We start from the raw sequence: 17162 nt of genomic DNA, 5'->3' as shown, positions 1-17162 counted from the left end.
TTTCCCTGGCTACTCGGGCTAAGGCCCAACTGGATCGCAGCCCAGCTAAGCGACCAAGAAAGAACGTAGCGGTCAGAGACAAAATTTAGTACCACCTCGAATATGTTTTAAATTCAAACTGAAAGTGTAAAATCACGGGAAGAAGCGTATTGCGACGGTGAACCCAACAAAGTCAATCCGTGCTTTATTATTACTAGCAAAAGGGCCCATGCGTTGCAACGGGAGAAAAGAATACCACATACTCTTAATTTACAAAAAATGGTATATAATCTGAGTATTTGTAGCTATGGCCCAAACAAAGATGGTCTTTGCCTACAAAAGCGCAAGTTCAAGATTCCACATGTCTTCTATTTAAACACGACTTGTATGTAGATTTAATACGTACTAAGAAACGGGCAAGTGATCTTCAATTCGTCTCCAATCCTAATTTTGCTGAGATGTTCATCCACAATCTGGATCAGTAACGATACGAAAGAAAGACGGATAATGCACTATTGATTAAGATTGCACCCTGGATAGTGTTTTTTAAATGGTTAACAGGTAAAATAACATCATATTCAGATTTTATATATTTTTCTAATCAAAATCTATATATAACATGTTGAATTTGGAGTTACGGTTTAGAAGATATGTGTATTTTAAAAAACAATTGATATGTACTGCGGGTTTAATGTTAGAAACATCAGGGGGTTTTCTATAAAATAGCATGACGGACTAAGAATATCTATTTCTTTTATTAGTAGGTATAGATGTAGATATATATTATATAGTACAAATGCCCGTGCGTTGCACCGGACGAAAAATTAAATATAACCTCTTCTACGTGTCATTATGCAACACTTTTTTAATCTAACTTTTCGCAAACGTCATAAATAAGGTTACGCTGAGTACTTCTTTTTGGACAATGAAATTTGGACGTATCCTAACAATGCTCGTCCTGACCTATTTCAGCTCCGCACTTTCATTTCATCCGATGATAGAGTAGTTGTGTATGGAATAGTCTTTCAAGCCATTTTTATTTTTTATTGTCCAGAAAAACAAGAATTACTATTGTTTTTGTTTGAGAAGGTGTTTTTTATTTTAGTTTTGTCTATTCGATCCAAAACATCAACTTTGCTACGGGACAAAAATATATTATTTTCATATCCTTAGCTCAAAGCACTCATATGTGCATGGATCATATAGTCAAGTGATATTATCAAGATTTGTCATAGCTAAAAAGTTCATTAAGCTTAATCCACTTTTTGTTAAAGCATCATACATGCAGCCATGCTTCGCTATGAAGCCGACATTCCTGAAAAAGGATGACACTGTAGGCCAAGTAATTTTTTTCTAATTTTTATTTGCGAATGCAGGCCAAGTAATTTAGCTGATGTTCCATTGAAAGGTTAAAACATGCGTGAATCACAAGGTTCCAGGATAATAAAAACATACAGATACCCTTTTTAAAGTGTTGTATTAGAAGAAAAGCAGATAGATGGATCTCACTGCCTAAAAGTCATTTTTCTGCAGCCAGGCCGGCCCAACTCTCCTCTTTCTCTTTTTTTCCACAGCAGCCTCCAGGCCCAACAGCCTGCCCACCTCCACTGAGCAGCCCGAGCAAAAATCCTCCCCTAACCCTAACCGGTTGAGCAACTCCAATCGACCCCTCGTCTCGTCTCTCCCTTCCCACGCTCGATCCCCTCTCACCGCCGCCTCTCACACGTGCACACACAGCGCCACCAGAGAGGCCCTGGATCCCCTGGACGCCTCCCCGTCCCCTGCTCTCTCTGTCCGGCTGGTTGAATGAACAATATTTTGACAATAGATTGAATTCTCAGAGAGGAACATATAAACTGCTATTCTAACTAAAATTGGCCACACATCTGACAAAATTTGGGCATATATTGACAACATTTTGATAGAGAGGAACATATAGCTGCAACTCCGGCACACATCTGACTAAATATGGGCACATTTTGACAGCACTTCTCTGAATTCTGAGAACTGAGACAACATATAATTGAAAATGCTTGAAAGATAACACTGTTTAATGGAAGATAAAAGAAAACACATTTAACTAAATTTTGTTTGACTGAACAACATATATGTATGACTGGATCTGCATGAAACACAACACATATCAACTGACAATTCATGAAACACATCATATATCAACAGAAGTACATATTCTACGTTGGTGCAGCCACTTCATCTGGCCGTTGTATCGGGGCACCCATCCGCACCACAAACCGCCACCCGCGGTTGCATCTGAAGCCGATTCCTTCCTTCGCCATCCCCGGGGCACCCGGCAACCTCGCCTGCCGGCGATGATCACACCACCGCCTCCATAGTGTAGCGGCTCCGCTCCAAGCACGCACACAAAAACTCCACGAACAGTGGGGCGGAGAGCGCATGAGACAGCTCTTTAGAAACGCCAGGGGGGCGAACGAAAAAAGACAATCCAGTCGCACGATCCACACCAGTTGCCCTCGAATCTTTTGTTTTTTCCTCTGCTGGCGTGGCGGTCCTGGTGTATACAATTTGTACACGGAGACGTATCCAAGGACCTATTGCCCAAGTTTGTGTATGCAATTTGTGCACGGAGACGTATCCAAGGACCTATTGCCCAAGTTTGAGGATCGTATTGCCGTTCTATTTTCAACTTCCAGGACTGTAATGACGCCATTCGCGAGTTCTAGGATGGTTGTGGACATTGCCACCAACTTGCAAGACCATAAGTGATTGTGTTTTAACGCACGCATAAAATATTACGATGATTGCATTGGTTGGGTTTCTAGAGAAATAACATTGCACTAATTAAATTCTGGTACAACAGTATGTGGTTATGCTTGGAAATTCTATGGGTAACATTTTGGAATGACCATATTGATCAATTCAAGAAACCAGTGTATAAACACTAAAGCCAAAGTCATTCAGATGTAAATCAAGCTATAAGCTTGCAAAGAGAAGCATGACCATTCTACAATGTTTATAGATTATTATCATCCTTAAAAAAGTCTAATGAAAAAATGAGATAAAATAGAGAAAGAGGTCAGCACTGAGTAATGAAATGAAGGACAAATCTGTCCAACTGACAACCTCTCCCTCATGTAGTCAGTGGCCTTGAAGGGGATCTGCATATCATAGGATCAACTGGGGATTTGTTAAAACAGAGCTATGTGTATCCAAATAAAGAGAGTGCTGGAATAAGTAGGTTACATTTTGGTTTAACCTAATAGGCTTGCATAAACACTGCATATAATTTCAAATGAATATTTTTTTTGTAGGATCAAGGAGAACATAGTTGGTTAATCTTCAGAGTAAGTTTCAGCTACAGTAATTTGAAGGACCATTAAAAACTAATTGTTGTGGTAAGTAACTAAAGAGTTGCAACTGTAGTTAAATTCATCAGATAATAATGGCATTCATGATAGCATAATTTTCAGCTGTAATTAAATTCAGCTCGTGCCTCCCGCCGTCATAGTTGGTAATTGGTAATTAAATTCTACCTGCCTACCATGCCCACAGCTCGTGCCTCGCGCCGTCTTCATCTTTTTCACGGCACTACTCCTCTACAATTGGGTTCTCCCAGCCGGCCAAATGTCAGTCTGCTGTTGTAGCTCGTACAGCCGCGCAGCTGCCCCTCCGCCTTTGGCACCATCTGTAAGACCAGCGTCATTGCCACACCAGCCATTAACGCATACCATATGGAGACGTCCGCTCGACGATGGAGAACACGGAGGTTGTGTAGAGATTCATACAGTCGGAGGTTTAAATGGTAGATAACTGATACTTCGTGACCTTTCCAAAACCTACTAACTAAAGTTGTGTCGTTAAGAAAATGTTGTGTTAGAAAATCAATATCAGTCACCCGTGAGATAATTTGATTGCATGGGAGACAGAGCATCATTTTTGTAGACGGAAGGAGGAAATACCAAATCCAGTCTTTACTAAAATTGGGCATGCACTTTCAGTATTAAAAAACTAAAGCAGAATATGAAAGCTAGCGAATCTCAGTTCCTAACACAAACAACCATCGGTAAAATATGTAAAAAAACACAGAAGTAATACGACATAACCAACATTGCGCAAAGAGATATACTACAGATATGATGTTCGTCAGTCAAGTAGGAATAGTACTTGCCTGAATATAAGAGGATTCTCATTGTAAGGCACCTATAATTTACTTTGTTATCATCACAGCATGGAAAATCTGACGTGCAAAGAACATTATACTTGCATAATCTAATCACCGTAAGTAGAACAATATTCTTCCGCGATCTCAACATAAATTCAATTGCAACAGAATCAGAACCGACGCATCACAGGATAGATCAAACAATTCCATGGTAAAGTTATTTGGAGCGAGTGTTTTTTCAGTGGAATAAGTGTTTCATTTGGAGTGGAATTTTGAGATGCCTGCACGTTGTACTATTTTCTGATGTATTATATCATATTCTTAGAAGCTAAATGCAGTTTGAATATAAGACAAACACCATGAAGCTACCTATCATTATGCTTTGCTTTCTCTACCTGCAGCTTTGTTTTCACCTCAGATCCGTAAGGAGGAGTGTAGACAGAGAATTGTACAGACGGAAAAGATTTTCAGACACACTTAGCTTATCACCAAACAATCCATCGAAGTATTAGCACAGAATGTGGAACTACAAATTACCATCTCCACTCCACCAGTAGTTCAAAATCTCTCGGGACTTTTAACCTGACACAACATATGCTAATATACCTATACATGTATCAGCTGTAATTTTAGCTAGCTATAGGAGCAGAGGTAGTTAGGAAGCAAAGCTTGTTATTGTTGTACCTGGAACTAAGGCCAGATGAGAACCACCACAGCAGTTGTTCCAATTTTGTTTTCTCTGTTCAGAGAACAACACTATCTGAAGGAATTGCTGACAGTTCTAGCGCTTCGTTCAACAGACCAACAACACAACATGGGTGTCTACAATCACAGGAAGGCAACAATATCTAAACTGACGTATTTACCTCTGAACTCCATATTAGAAGGTACACAGAGAAACAGGGGACAGAAAAATAACTCAAAACAGGGGTCAAGGGGATACATACCTCTGTTGTAGCCAACGCACGCGAGATTGGACAGCTCGACGGCTGTTCTTCTACCTTCGGCGAACTCGGCGCTTCTTCTACCTCCGGCGAACTCCGGGCTTCTTCCTGCGGCGAACTCGGTGTCGACATTGGATGCTTCGTCCAAAATTGACCTGATGGAGATTCGAGCCGAGGACCCTCCCTTCTTATAGAAGCCAACAACAATCCTGGTCGGCAGCTCCATTGATTTGCGTTGGACAAGGACACGGACTGCAATCCATCCAAATCGATTTGTGTTGGACAAGGAGACTGCAATTCCATCCAAATCATACACGGGAGCAGATGCATAGGTTGAGAAGGTTACGTCGGGGGAGGCGGGAGAGGACTGGCTGTGGCGGACAGGTCACAGCGGAGCGTGCTCGCCGCCGGCGCTGGCCGACGGCGTACCCAACCTGAGCTGTGCCCCCTTCGCAGCGCCAACGAGGTCCGGCGCCCTTCTCGCGCGCAAGCACGGCAGTCGCCTTCTTCGCCAAATTCCTGAGCACGGCACCGCACAGGGACAGGTGCCGGCACCGGAGCAGCAGAACACAGGCGACCCACGGCGACGGCGCAGGGGGGCTGCAGCAGCTGGTCCAGCGTGGCCACAAGCTCATCACCAAAACTCTTCTTCGCCCGCCGCGCCGCGCCTGAACATCTTCTCGGCCATCTTCTCCTGCTCCGTCGCGCCGCCCCTTCTGCTCCGTCGCGCCGCCTCTTCTGCCACAGCTCCGCCCTCCGCAAAGCGTTTGGATAAAACGTACTTTTTTTAACGAAACGTAGAGACGTAGCGGTCAGAATAGAGAGACGGGCCAAGGCCCAACTGGATCGCAGCCCAGCTAAACAAGAATGTACCGGTCAATCGAGTTGCAGAGACAAAATTTAGTACCACCTCGAATATGTTTTAAAATTCAAACTGAAAGCGTAAAATCACGGAAAAAAGCGCATTGCGACGGTGAACCCGACAAAGTCAATCCGTGCTTTATTATTAGGGAGAGACTAGCAAAAGGGCCCGTGCGTTGCAACGGGAGAAAAATATCCCCAAAAATCAGGCTCTCTTTTCTTAGTGAAAATTCACTAGTCAGTGCTAATATGTGTTTCCAGGCAGGTGCATGATGTTCAGATCATAAGATATTTAATAGCGTAAAACAAAAAGGTCATTGCTAGCAATTTTAATTACAAAAAGTAACTGCTTTTAGGATTTGTCTTGTGTTTTCAGGGATTAGAAGTATATGTAAATATGGGAATGCATCAATATATCTCATCCGAGATAAGAAGGACAATTCTTGAGAAAAATGATTGAAAATTTGAAAAACAAATGTTAGTCATGCATGCTTGCATAGTTACCATAGATGGATGAATGCACGATGCATATTTTTTTATTAGTTATCACTTAGACGTTAATAGTTTGTAAACATTTTGCATATACCAAACTCAAAGCCTATTTGAATATTGTAAATGGTATAATTGACTCAACCAATATCATAACACCAATAACTATATTAGCATACATATGTATTCACCCGCAAAAAAAAGCATAGATATGTATTGGCTGAGCAAGTAACAAAAGAATTTAGTCCACATATGTATGTTTATGCACAAAAATCTGGGAAAGTTGTTGTCATAACAGGCATAACAATAGGAGTTCTGTACCAACATGGGTGTGTACTAACATTCAGAATGCGTGGCAAAATGAATAGCTACAACACTTAGGCCACAAAATTCACTCAAACTAAATAAAGCTACTTTTGAGAACACTAAAGTTCTTTTGAGCTCCTCAATTGATCTCTCCAATAGCTTGACTTCTTCATCCTTCTCCTTTCATCTGCTATTTGTAAGAGTACAAAAGAAGGGTTCTAAAAGAAGAAAAACGAAAGCATTATTAAGAGCAGAAAACATTAATCAAATAGCATGAACACCTGGCTGGCGTCCGTAGCAATTACTTCCCTTTGTTTTGCCACTGGCAAAGCATCTCCAGCTTTTCTCAGAGAGGCACCTGGGAGTCACATTATTGCTTCTCTTCTGAGAGCTTGGAGAAGTTATTCTGCAAATTTTGAAGCAAATCGTTCCTTTCATCGTCAAGTAAATTTCTCAGCTCAATCAACACTTCCTCCAATATTGGAGTGGCATTTCTATTATGGGCTAACTCCTATTTCACAGAGCAATCAATCCGTTCAATATGGCTGAGCTGAGGTCGCAAATCAGTGTTCACTATAGAAACTGCATTTGGTTTGCAAACTACACTTGCTGGCTGCTCCTCCAACACCAAAATCTTTTTTTACTCTTCATAATTTAAGAATGTGCATGATTAATCAATTTAAACTCACTGGATTGGATGGATGGAGTGTCTAAATAGTAGGATTAAACAATTGGTCCTTTACTGACTGATTAATTAGTGAACTAAACATTTTTCTGAATCTTTGCTTTAATGGATGTGCATGATTAATCAGTTAACACTACAGTGGGGGAGGACATCCTGATGGAGCGGCGCAACCTACTTGACCAGCAAGCCCCACGCCTTCAAATTATTTTAGGAGATCTAACAACATTAAATAAGAAGCATCATCTCATTAAAGTCCTCTTTATTTATTTTATCGGAGGCTCGGAAGAACTTAGTCTCTTCAAAATAAGAAGCATCATCCATGGTCGATTTCTGGACCAAAATAACTACATGCATAAACGGACTCTCATGACAAGTTGCAAACAGATCAGGGAAAACACCCACAAACTTGAATAAAACGTTGTGATTTTTCAGCAAAAATAATGTTATGTGATCGAAATGAAACAATTGTTGTTCAGATATATCAGTTTCGATTGAATCTACTATGGCATTGACAGAAGCAGTAGACATCCAGCCATAAACATATCACTGGCCATAGGTTTTATTTTTATTTTTTGGCATGCACTGGCTATAGGTAGATAACATAAGAGCTAGGATCCAACAGTCAGGCAGAACAAGTAAGACACCAAGTCGCATAATCAAAATATGCCCATTTGCACACATGTAAATAGTTTGAACGTACTGAAACACAAAGAAAGTAAATAGTATATTATATTGTCCTAAGTTGATCTTGCTTGATAGCATTATCTAGAGAATATCAAAAGGAAAAGCATAACTAACCTTGACCTGTTTGTAGCGATCCAGATTTTACACACTCTGGTCGTTTCATCTGAAATCACATGAACAAGTGTTGCTTTTCTTTGGCCGCTGAAAGAGAAAGTACCAATCTCCACTTCGATCCTCCCTCTGTAATATTATAAGAAAAGCAGTCAACAGAGCATCGCCCTCCCACCATGCCTGTTCTGATAGACACACAAAAGAATACACAAAGCATCTTCCATCAGTTTTTATAACTTGCTAGAAATACATGCAAACATCATCCAACAAATGAACGGCTTGTGCAATTTGTTTGCAAGCAAATAGAACGAATTATTGCAAACCTGAACATAATTCTATTGTCTATGCATCTTTTCTCTCAGCTCTACAAAAAAAATCGTCTAGCAATTTCTAAAAAGAATTTGAATGAAGCTACTGTACGTTTGTAGACAGCCACACAACAAATTGAAGGTCACAGGAGCAACAAAGCATCAGGGATCCTCCTGCGGTACACACGGTCCTCAACGATAGAGTTGCCTGGTTAGTGGGCTGCCGACAGAGCATCGACCAGAGCGTGAATAATCAACGGAGTTTGTAATGGTAGCCCTACACACGAAATTCCATGAGCATGGATAAACTGATCTTGTGATTTGGTAGAAGCAGCAAATTATAGTACCGGCTGAATGAACAGCTTGTGCCATTTATAGATAAACTGAAACCCTCATGTAGTCAGCCAGTACTATAATATGGTAGTAGCAACAGGCAGCTCACCATCTGGAACCCAGCCGCGAAGGTACCACCGGTCGCCGCTATACCGGGGCTCGTCCTGGAACTCCTTCGGCGCACTTCTGGAGGAACCTCGCCAGCTTCTCTGGCAGCGTCACCGGTGGCAGCTCCCCTCTAGTCGCCGGATCCCTTTGTAAAACGGACTCGGTTCGATCAGAGAGGAGGAAGCTAGGGACGTGGTGCGGTGCGGGTAGCAGCGAATTAGCGCCGCCTCTTCCATCCTCAGCCGCCAGCTCGCCGACCGCCCTCTCCATCCCCGGCCTCGATCTTGCCGGCACCCGCCCACTCCATCACCGTCCACGATCCCGCCGGCGCCACCCTCCAATCCCCTTACTCGAGCCCGCTCGTCTCGAGCGCAACACGCCACGCCATGCCTCCCGCGAGGTCGCCGACGCGCAGATCGGCCCTCTCGAGCTCCTGGAGCTCCTGGAGTCGGACGCCAGCGCCGCACCCTCCCATCCTCTGCCTCCCACGAGGTCGCGACCAGTAGGTGGAGGGGAGCGGTGAACGGCGAAGAAAGCCGCGAGATGGGATTGGGAGGCAGGAGAAGGCCGGCGGCGCGTGGTGAGGGGCGGAGCGGGGCAGGAGGCGGCCGGCGGCGCGAGGGGCGTAGCAGGAGGTGGGCGGGGCGGGGCGGAGCGGAGCGCCGCGAGGACGGGGAGTCTGGATAAGATGAAACAGATGAATCGCGGGTTGAATACATACAGATGTAGGTTTTTTTCTTAAACGAAACATTTTTTCAATATCACGGGCACCCGAATTAGTACCACCTCGGGTATATGTTTTAAATTCGAACTGAAAGCGTAAATTTACGGAAAGAAGCGTATTGTGACGGTGAACCCGACAAAATCAATCCGTGCTTTATTATTAGGGAAAGACTAGGAAACATGCCCATGCGTTGCAACGGGAGAAAAACTAAGCAACGGATGAGAAACTCATCACTCTCTCCTTAGCCCAATAAGCACCCACATCAAATACTCCAGCATGAAGAAGAATTGTGCTTTCAGTGAAAGCATATTTGCAAAGTGGCTATTTAGTGTATGAATTGTTTAGTTCATGGTTTTTCTTGTAATTATAGCATCACATCCTAGCCATCTCTACAAAGCGGCTACGAAATGTATAATTTTTTCAGTTCACGGCTTTCCTAGTAATCAATATCACATGACATTCTAACCATGTGTTTTTCAAATCTTGATAACACTAATTCATAGAAGAAGGCATATCGTTGGGTGGTATCTTATTTGATATTTGTACTCCCTCCAATCCATATTAATTGTCGCTGACTTAATACAACTTTAAGTATTTTTTCTATTCGAAGGACCCTGCATCTCCTGTACATTTTAAGTTTTTAACAAATACCTACATGCTGTGCCATGACAAAATAAAGTCGTAGAATGGTATGCATACAATTTAGAAATTATAGAACGTGCATCCGATTCCAGTGAAATCACTAACTACTGTAAATTACAAATAAAGTAATTCTTAGATGACCAAGGATATAAAAGGAAAATACCAGTAAATATCACATATGGCAGAGAAAAAAACAATTACCAGCAGTAGCATTCACCTGAGAAGAGAAATAATAATTGATATAAACATATGGAAAATCCAATCATGCATAGCTCAGATTAGCTGTTTACATTTATACCGCGGTCAAAATTCATTTTGGTCACAAAATACCTCATCCGAGATTGTGTCGCAACAGATTGCTTGAAGTCGACCATTGACTTTCGGATTTAGGACCAGTCTTTCTGTTGCTGGAAGTCAGCCACAAGACTCGGCATCGATTTATGCTAACAATGTATACATAACTACTGCTATCTAGTGTAGTTTATACCGAAAAAGCTATGAAAGCTACAGGGCACAAGGAAGGGTGGACAAAATGAGAGGTTTGGAGAAGAGCGATAAAATTTTAACAACTTGCAAGCACCGCGAGTTGATCCTAGTTTGCAAGTCGGAACTACTGTGCAGACGACAATTTGCCCACACGAACTGAGGACGACGGATGATTGACGGTGCATCCAGTTTTTGCTCTGCATACGTACGGTCAGATGTGCTGCATCGTTCAAAGATCGTCCAATCTTGTCGTGTGTATAGCAGCGCTCTTTGCAAGTATAGTGAAAAGATACATATGATTGCATTGGCATTAAAACTAATGTTCTACCTGGCAAGTAAACTGGCTGTGGATCAACACGTGTAGCAAGTGGAAGATCTCAGACTTGCAATACACAATTTCTGTGTTTACTAATAGGTATCCATCTGCAGTCCAGGGTCATATTTGAACTCCTTATAACACGCTCATTTGCCTGACAATAAAACAGGAAACATGAATCAGCTATTATGCATTAACTGCATTTTTACAGCCAGCTACTCTCATATCTAATTGTGATTTAACCACACAAACATTACACAATTTCATAATAGACCATGCTTAGATTCAATATGCACAGAAGAAATATGACAAATGAGCAGAATGTATGACTATGCCTACAAGATTGCAATATAGCTTAGCTATTCTCAAGACTATCACACATTTAAGCATTCGGATATGTAGAAGCCAAAAAGCAATGCTAGCAGACAAAGAAAAACCAATAAATTCAATGTGATGCTTCATATTGCACAGTGCATGCACATGCCATGAAAGACAAGCACTTTGCCTATGTATATCTGCATACAAAACTCATGTAACTTGATGCTAACAATTTATTGGGTAGCAAAAAATTATAAAGGTGAAGTAAAAGGATGATTGTCAAGAATCTGAGCATCCAAGAAGGAATCTAGCCATTCCATTCATGAATCCTCCAATACTGTTCCATGTACATAAAGCAGGGGTCAAGCTAAGTACAGAGGAAAATCAAATAACAAACCTGTTTAAGTAGTTGATGCCGGATCCATATTTTTCAGTTCAGAAGTATGACAACACCGTATGAGAGGTAAGATCAGCGCTAAAACACACCATCATCAAGTATGACCACCGTAAGAGAGGTTAAGATCAGCGCTAAAACACACCATCATCAACACTATAAACCAGATCGCTCGTCACATCTCGAATCCTACTTCAGGACAATCCTACTTCAGGACAGTAAATCTGAAAGCTAAGCCCATACATTATATAGCTCACCATGGATTTTTTTTGCGGGGTAAAAGGATTGTATTGCTTAAGTATTTGTCACATTACAATCCCGAAGGGTAAGGCCTAAAATTTCATCAGGACCCGATCCTAACCAAACTACTGTGCGATCTTCTTGGCGCCCAAAGCGAGCTAGCAGGTGGCTTGCTGGTTCTGTTCACGAGTGATTTTGTTGATGGAAAAACGTCTTCCCTGTCTCATGAGATACTTCACCTGCTCAACGAGATGTCCCAGCTGTGAGCAGTCATGGGAGGAGCTATTTATCATTGCAGCAAGTTCAGCTGAGTTAGTTTCCACCATAACATCCACATGGCTCCAATCTAGTGCAAGCGACATGCCCTCCAAACAGGCACATAGTTCGGGCTCAAGGGCTGACCAGCAGCGTTGCAATGATCTGCAGGAAGAGAACACAATCTGTCCTTGTGCATCTCGAAGGATCATGACAACACCCACATCGCCTGTACTCCCCATGAATGAGCTATCAAAATTCAATTTCATCATGCCCTCGGGTGGTTTCTCCCACGACTTGGCTATAGCAGTACACTTTGCTGGGGTGGCAGCAGGAGCAGGCCATCTAGCACACTGTTGCCCCTAATAATATGTTATGTTGTCTGCGTTCGAATCTGCCTTAAACTCGCCAGGTAGCTGCAGGGTAAGTGTCGGGAGCCTCGAACATAGGGGAAAGGCTTCTCACGTCGGCGTATAGATAACTTGAGTATAGGAATTGGTGCCACGCATCGTTCTGTTCTTTGCTTTTCTCACGTCGGCGTCAAACTGGTGTTCCCATCGTCGACTATCTCATTGACCCTGCCGCACGCCACCCGCAGCTGCTCCCACCCATCCAATTCCTCCCTAAAGCACTTCTGAGTCCGGCCATCACCGCTGCCACCGCAGGAGCATCGTCCGCGTGCTCGTATGGCGACGCGGCCTCCATCCGGCCGCCCAATACCAACGGCTTCTTTGCTTCTGTCGCCCCTGTTGCTGCTTCGAGCGAGGCAGGCCACAAGGCCCCGCCGTCCAGCAGCAGCGCGGGTGAGGGTGGCATGCGCCAGTGCCACGAAGCGAGGAAGAGAGGGGATTGGTGGCGGGGGCGGACCTGCGGCTGCGTCGACCCGCGTGCGTGCTCTCCTCGCGAGGTGTCCTTCGGTGTGCTAGGGTTGCGTCTTCGGCAGCGACGCAGGCGAAATATAGCTGACGGGATTCCCTTGCTCTGCTCCAATTTGTAAAGAAATCTTCTCTGAGTTGTAGAGGAATTGAGATTAGAATTTCTTTTCTTTAGGGAAAAAAGGAAGAAGTGAGAGAAACATAAAGAGGGGGCAGCGTGCAGCAACGTGACTTAGGCGAGTCCATTAGCCCAAAAAGCCCAATGAACAAAACGTGTGACTGATAGAGATAGAGATTATAAAAAGTTGTACGTGTATGGGCTGGACTAAAGTAGGCCCAAGTCTGCCATCGTGCTACCACGGAGGCAAAAACGAATTGTTCCGTTAGTACCACATCAGTTAATTCCAAAACATAAACGTAAAAGCGTAATATGACTGGGCGGAAGCGTATTGTGACGGTGAACCCGACAAAGTCAATCCGTGCTTTATTATATATATATATATATATATATATATATATATATATATATATATATATACTAGCACATATGCCCGTGCGTTGCAACGGGAAAAAATAAATCCTCGCATGTTCCAAGCGACCCATCGGTGTTACCACTCTCTTCGCCATCGTGGTCACAAACGAAGACAATGATCGTGTAGGAAACACACCTGTGAAGAATTCAGGTGTCTCGAGAGGTGCAGGGAGGCGTGACAGTTTAGTGAGTGAGTAGGTGCAGAAGGGAAACGGAGCTTCTGGATCAGTATTAGGATCGTCCGTACTGAACCTATTGAACCTGATCATGTGTATCGCATAGACAGGCTTGAAATAACATTTGTTCAGAAACACCAAGAACTGTGAAATTTCATATGCACATCCTGCCTTTAGTTTGCCCATAAACTTAGGCACAAGCTTCTCACCAATCTCAGCATAGATGTGGTTGCCCGGCCAAGAAACAACATGCAATAATTACCAAGCATAGAAGGCTGAAGAAAATTACAACCAATGCAGGCGCCAAGGCTGGAGAAATCATATACCTGGGCATCCAAAAGGACCATGTCAGTGTGTTTGATAGGACCGTCATCAGCGTCTCCACGGTGATGCCACAAACGCGAAACATACACACGGATGGTCAAGTTCCTGTCCCCAACAACAAGAGACTGCAGACCAGCCATCGCCATCTACAACAAAAGGGTCATCACCAAAACACACGACCACCGTTAAACTAAATAAACCAGTATGACATAAGCCACGCCAATACATGCAAACACTCAAAATATCAACCCCACCACACGGAACACACTTATTCAGCCATCGCCAAATGCCGTGTAACAAGATATCGTCCAACTCACAAAAGCATACCACTGCATTAGTTTATTCCATCAAAGAATGCCAAGCTCTGCAAAACGATGTTGTTTCCTTTAGTAAGTAATGTCATCGATTGTTTAGTCTCAATTCCGGCGTTGGTTTCAAAATGTCGAGGATTAATTGTTTATGTGGATGTAAAATTAGTGGTTTCTAGAATGTAAAGAGCAAGTCTTTTCTATATCAATTTGATAATTTTACTTTTCATACTGCAGATTGGTCTGGATGGAATCCCTATGATTGATCCCAGTAGGGCAGTACAAACAGGACCCTAAGGATTTATCCCCTCGATACACTGACGAAATGGGAGGTTTGTTCATCAGGATCTTTTCAGAATTTTTTGTCATAGTTTCTCATCATTGTTATGGTACTTAGTAGTTATGGTACTCTAATTGTTGACATTTTGCTTATTTAGGTTTTGGATTCAACTGTAATTGTGATTTGTGCGAAAACTTTGGTATACATTGAAGCAAAGCTAACAAGGCTGAAGTCAAACAACTATACCTCCAATGCTTTGCTTGATACTGTGACAGTAGCAACAGTAAAATGTCAAACACATCTGTAAGTCAACATGAAATCGTAAAACACGTCTGCTTGACGACCCTTTGACGTGACTCGCTTGCCTTAAACGCGAACGTGAGCTTATACGGCTTCATCCACATTTTTTTGACAACCCTTGAGTTGGAAGATGTGATTGTCCAAGAGGTGAGCATGGAGAGGGTTTCCATGGCCTTCCTATTTGGGCAACCGAAGAGTGGTGGATCAGGCTCTTTGGCTCTCCTGATTTTTAGAACATCCTGATCTAAGATTTTTTGGGATCAATCTCAACTCAAAATTATGTGGTTATCGTTTTATGTAGTTGAAGCTAGATTGAACGACCCTAAGCTCAATAATAGTCAATATAACTCCACGTGCCATTGTGCAACACTTGAAGCCAAATAAAATCAATAGCAACAAACTATAAAATAATTATTGGTCGACACAGTACACGATTATGTACTATTTGTCATTTCCACAGTATTGTCATGTCTGAACCCACAAACATAGAATTTGAAAGCAATCCATCATCTCTTATAATTGGCAGTCCTAAAAAATGTATATCATGGCAAGCTCCAAAAGTTTACTACATATATATAAGTGATATTTTAAGTACAAACCAAAATCCAGTATTAATTTCTCAAAGGTAAAAAAATCCAGCTCTACATGCTCATTGTCTCCCTGCTCATTCCCTATTAACCGTTGGCTGCAAGAAATCTCTCTGGCAAATCACCTTCCACTGATTGAGCTCCCTACAGAAGCATATTGGTAGGAAAACAAGGTTAGCATATTGGAATTAGATATTTGAGTCATTTGACATTTCGAGATGAATTGATACTATTTGACATACCAGTTTTACTTTGGATTTTCCTAATACAATTGATGAATTCCAGTACACCAGCAGGCATGTTATCTTCACATTCATTGTCCTTGAATGTTAGCACTTGGCCCAAAATTAGTTTTCTGAGTTCATATCCATCCTATTTATTCATTTTTTTGTAAAAGAATGACATCAGCATCAGATGTATAATAATCATAGAAGCACATGTCTATACGGTTGCAATATTTACCTTTAAAAATGGCAAATGTGGTCTTTCGTCTTCCCATGTGGACATGAATAGGGGAACAAGATAACCAGACAATTCCCTTATATAGGAATATAAATACACTTTATTAATATTTTCTACATACTCAAATCAACAAATAATCAGTATCTAGTATTCATCTTATGAAAAATACCTGTTGTAAACTGGAATATCATCTAGGATTTTATGTTGCCATAGGCGAATATCCTCGTTCCATCTAGACCCAGGGCATGCTTTTGACATTGCTTTTTGTAAGTGTTCGGAAATCCATATAATTTTTTTCATATATTTTGCGAGTGGGTTGTATCGGTACATTGGATTAATAGGAGTAGGGTCCAAAATGTACACTGTTCTGGTATCTTGGTCCAATGTGAATAGAATGAATTCATCCATGGTTTGTACTGGAATATGGATATGAAATAGGCTACATATTAGATGCAATATTTTTTTTGCTATAAAGTATATAAAAGTGCTCGTACCGATTTAAATGTTGAAATATTGATACCAGACCAACTACGAATAGAATTTGCTAGTTGCTCCACATCTAACTTTTTATGGTAATCTGGGTGCCTTCCATAATCAGTAGTCATCTAATATATAAAATAATTGGTTAAAATGATAAAAAATCATTATATAAAAAAGTATATAATGAATATAAAAACATACCCAAAATTTCATGTGCAGATAATGCTTTGCTATCAATTGCTTTTTTTTGTGTCGTTTGGATGTCATCCAACATAATCTTCCGTACGATCAAATTAAAGCAATCTCGGTCCATGGGTAAATAATCCTTTAGCATTCCTTGTAGTTTTTTTTAGAGACAAGCTAATTGGATATGGTTTTGAACTATGGATCCATACTTTCCTGATCATGATACAAAGTAAGAAAATAAACCATTAAGAAAACAAGTAACATACTTTACAATTGCAATACTAATTTAAAATGACTTACTCTAAAATCTCGGTGTAATTGATTGATT

The 17162-nt window shown here is 41.7% G+C and overlaps 2 protein-coding genes across 8 annotated transcripts; both read right to left on the bottom strand.

Moving 5' to 3' along the window:
* Window positions 1–2922: 2922 nt before the first annotated feature.
* Window positions 2923–9655, bottom strand: LOC123078404 (uncharacterized). Of its 7 annotated transcripts, none has more exons than XR_006437422.1 (5): window positions 8951–9655; window positions 8204–8385; window positions 5411–7126; window positions 3492–5316; window positions 2923–3135 (listed from the first exon to the last, which is right to left on the bottom strand). XR_006437422.1 is itself a non-coding variant. In XM_044500907.1 (5 exons), the coding sequence occupies exons 3-5, from the start codon at window positions 5697–5699 to the stop codon at window positions 3555–3557; spliced, it is 627 nt and encodes a 208-aa protein (XP_044356842.1). In that variant the 5' UTR covers window positions 5700–7126; window positions 8204–8385; window positions 8951–9655; the 3' UTR covers window positions 2923–3554. The 7 variants fall into 7 exon arrangements, 1 of the variants encoding a protein (XP_044356842.1); XR_006437421.1 differs by having other exon boundaries at window positions 2923–3116; XR_006437420.1 differs by having other exon boundaries at window positions 2923–4942; window positions 5068–5316.
* Window positions 9656–15627: 5972 nt separating this feature from the next.
* On the bottom strand, window positions 15628–16587 carry LOC123074506 (uncharacterized). The gene is made up of 4 exons (XM_044497328.1): window positions 16338–16587; window positions 16169–16244; window positions 15949–16078; window positions 15628–15850 (listed from the first exon to the last, which is right to left on the bottom strand). The coding sequence occupies exons 1-4, from the start codon at window positions 16574–16576 to the stop codon at window positions 15828–15830; spliced, it is 468 nt and encodes a 155-aa protein (XP_044353263.1). The 5' UTR covers window positions 16577–16587; the 3' UTR covers window positions 15628–15827.
* Between the last annotated feature and the right edge of the window lie 575 nt (window positions 16588–17162).

Source organism: Triticum aestivum, chromosome 3D, assembly GCF_018294505.1.
Source record: "Triticum aestivum cultivar Chinese Spring chromosome 3D, IWGSC CS RefSeq v2.1, whole genome shotgun sequence".
In the NCBI taxonomy this organism is placed as follows: domain Eukaryota; kingdom Viridiplantae; phylum Streptophyta; class Magnoliopsida; order Poales; family Poaceae; genus Triticum; species Triticum aestivum.
The sequence above is the reverse complement of the archived record's forward strand: the minus strand, read 5'-3'. Positions and strand labels throughout refer to the sequence as shown.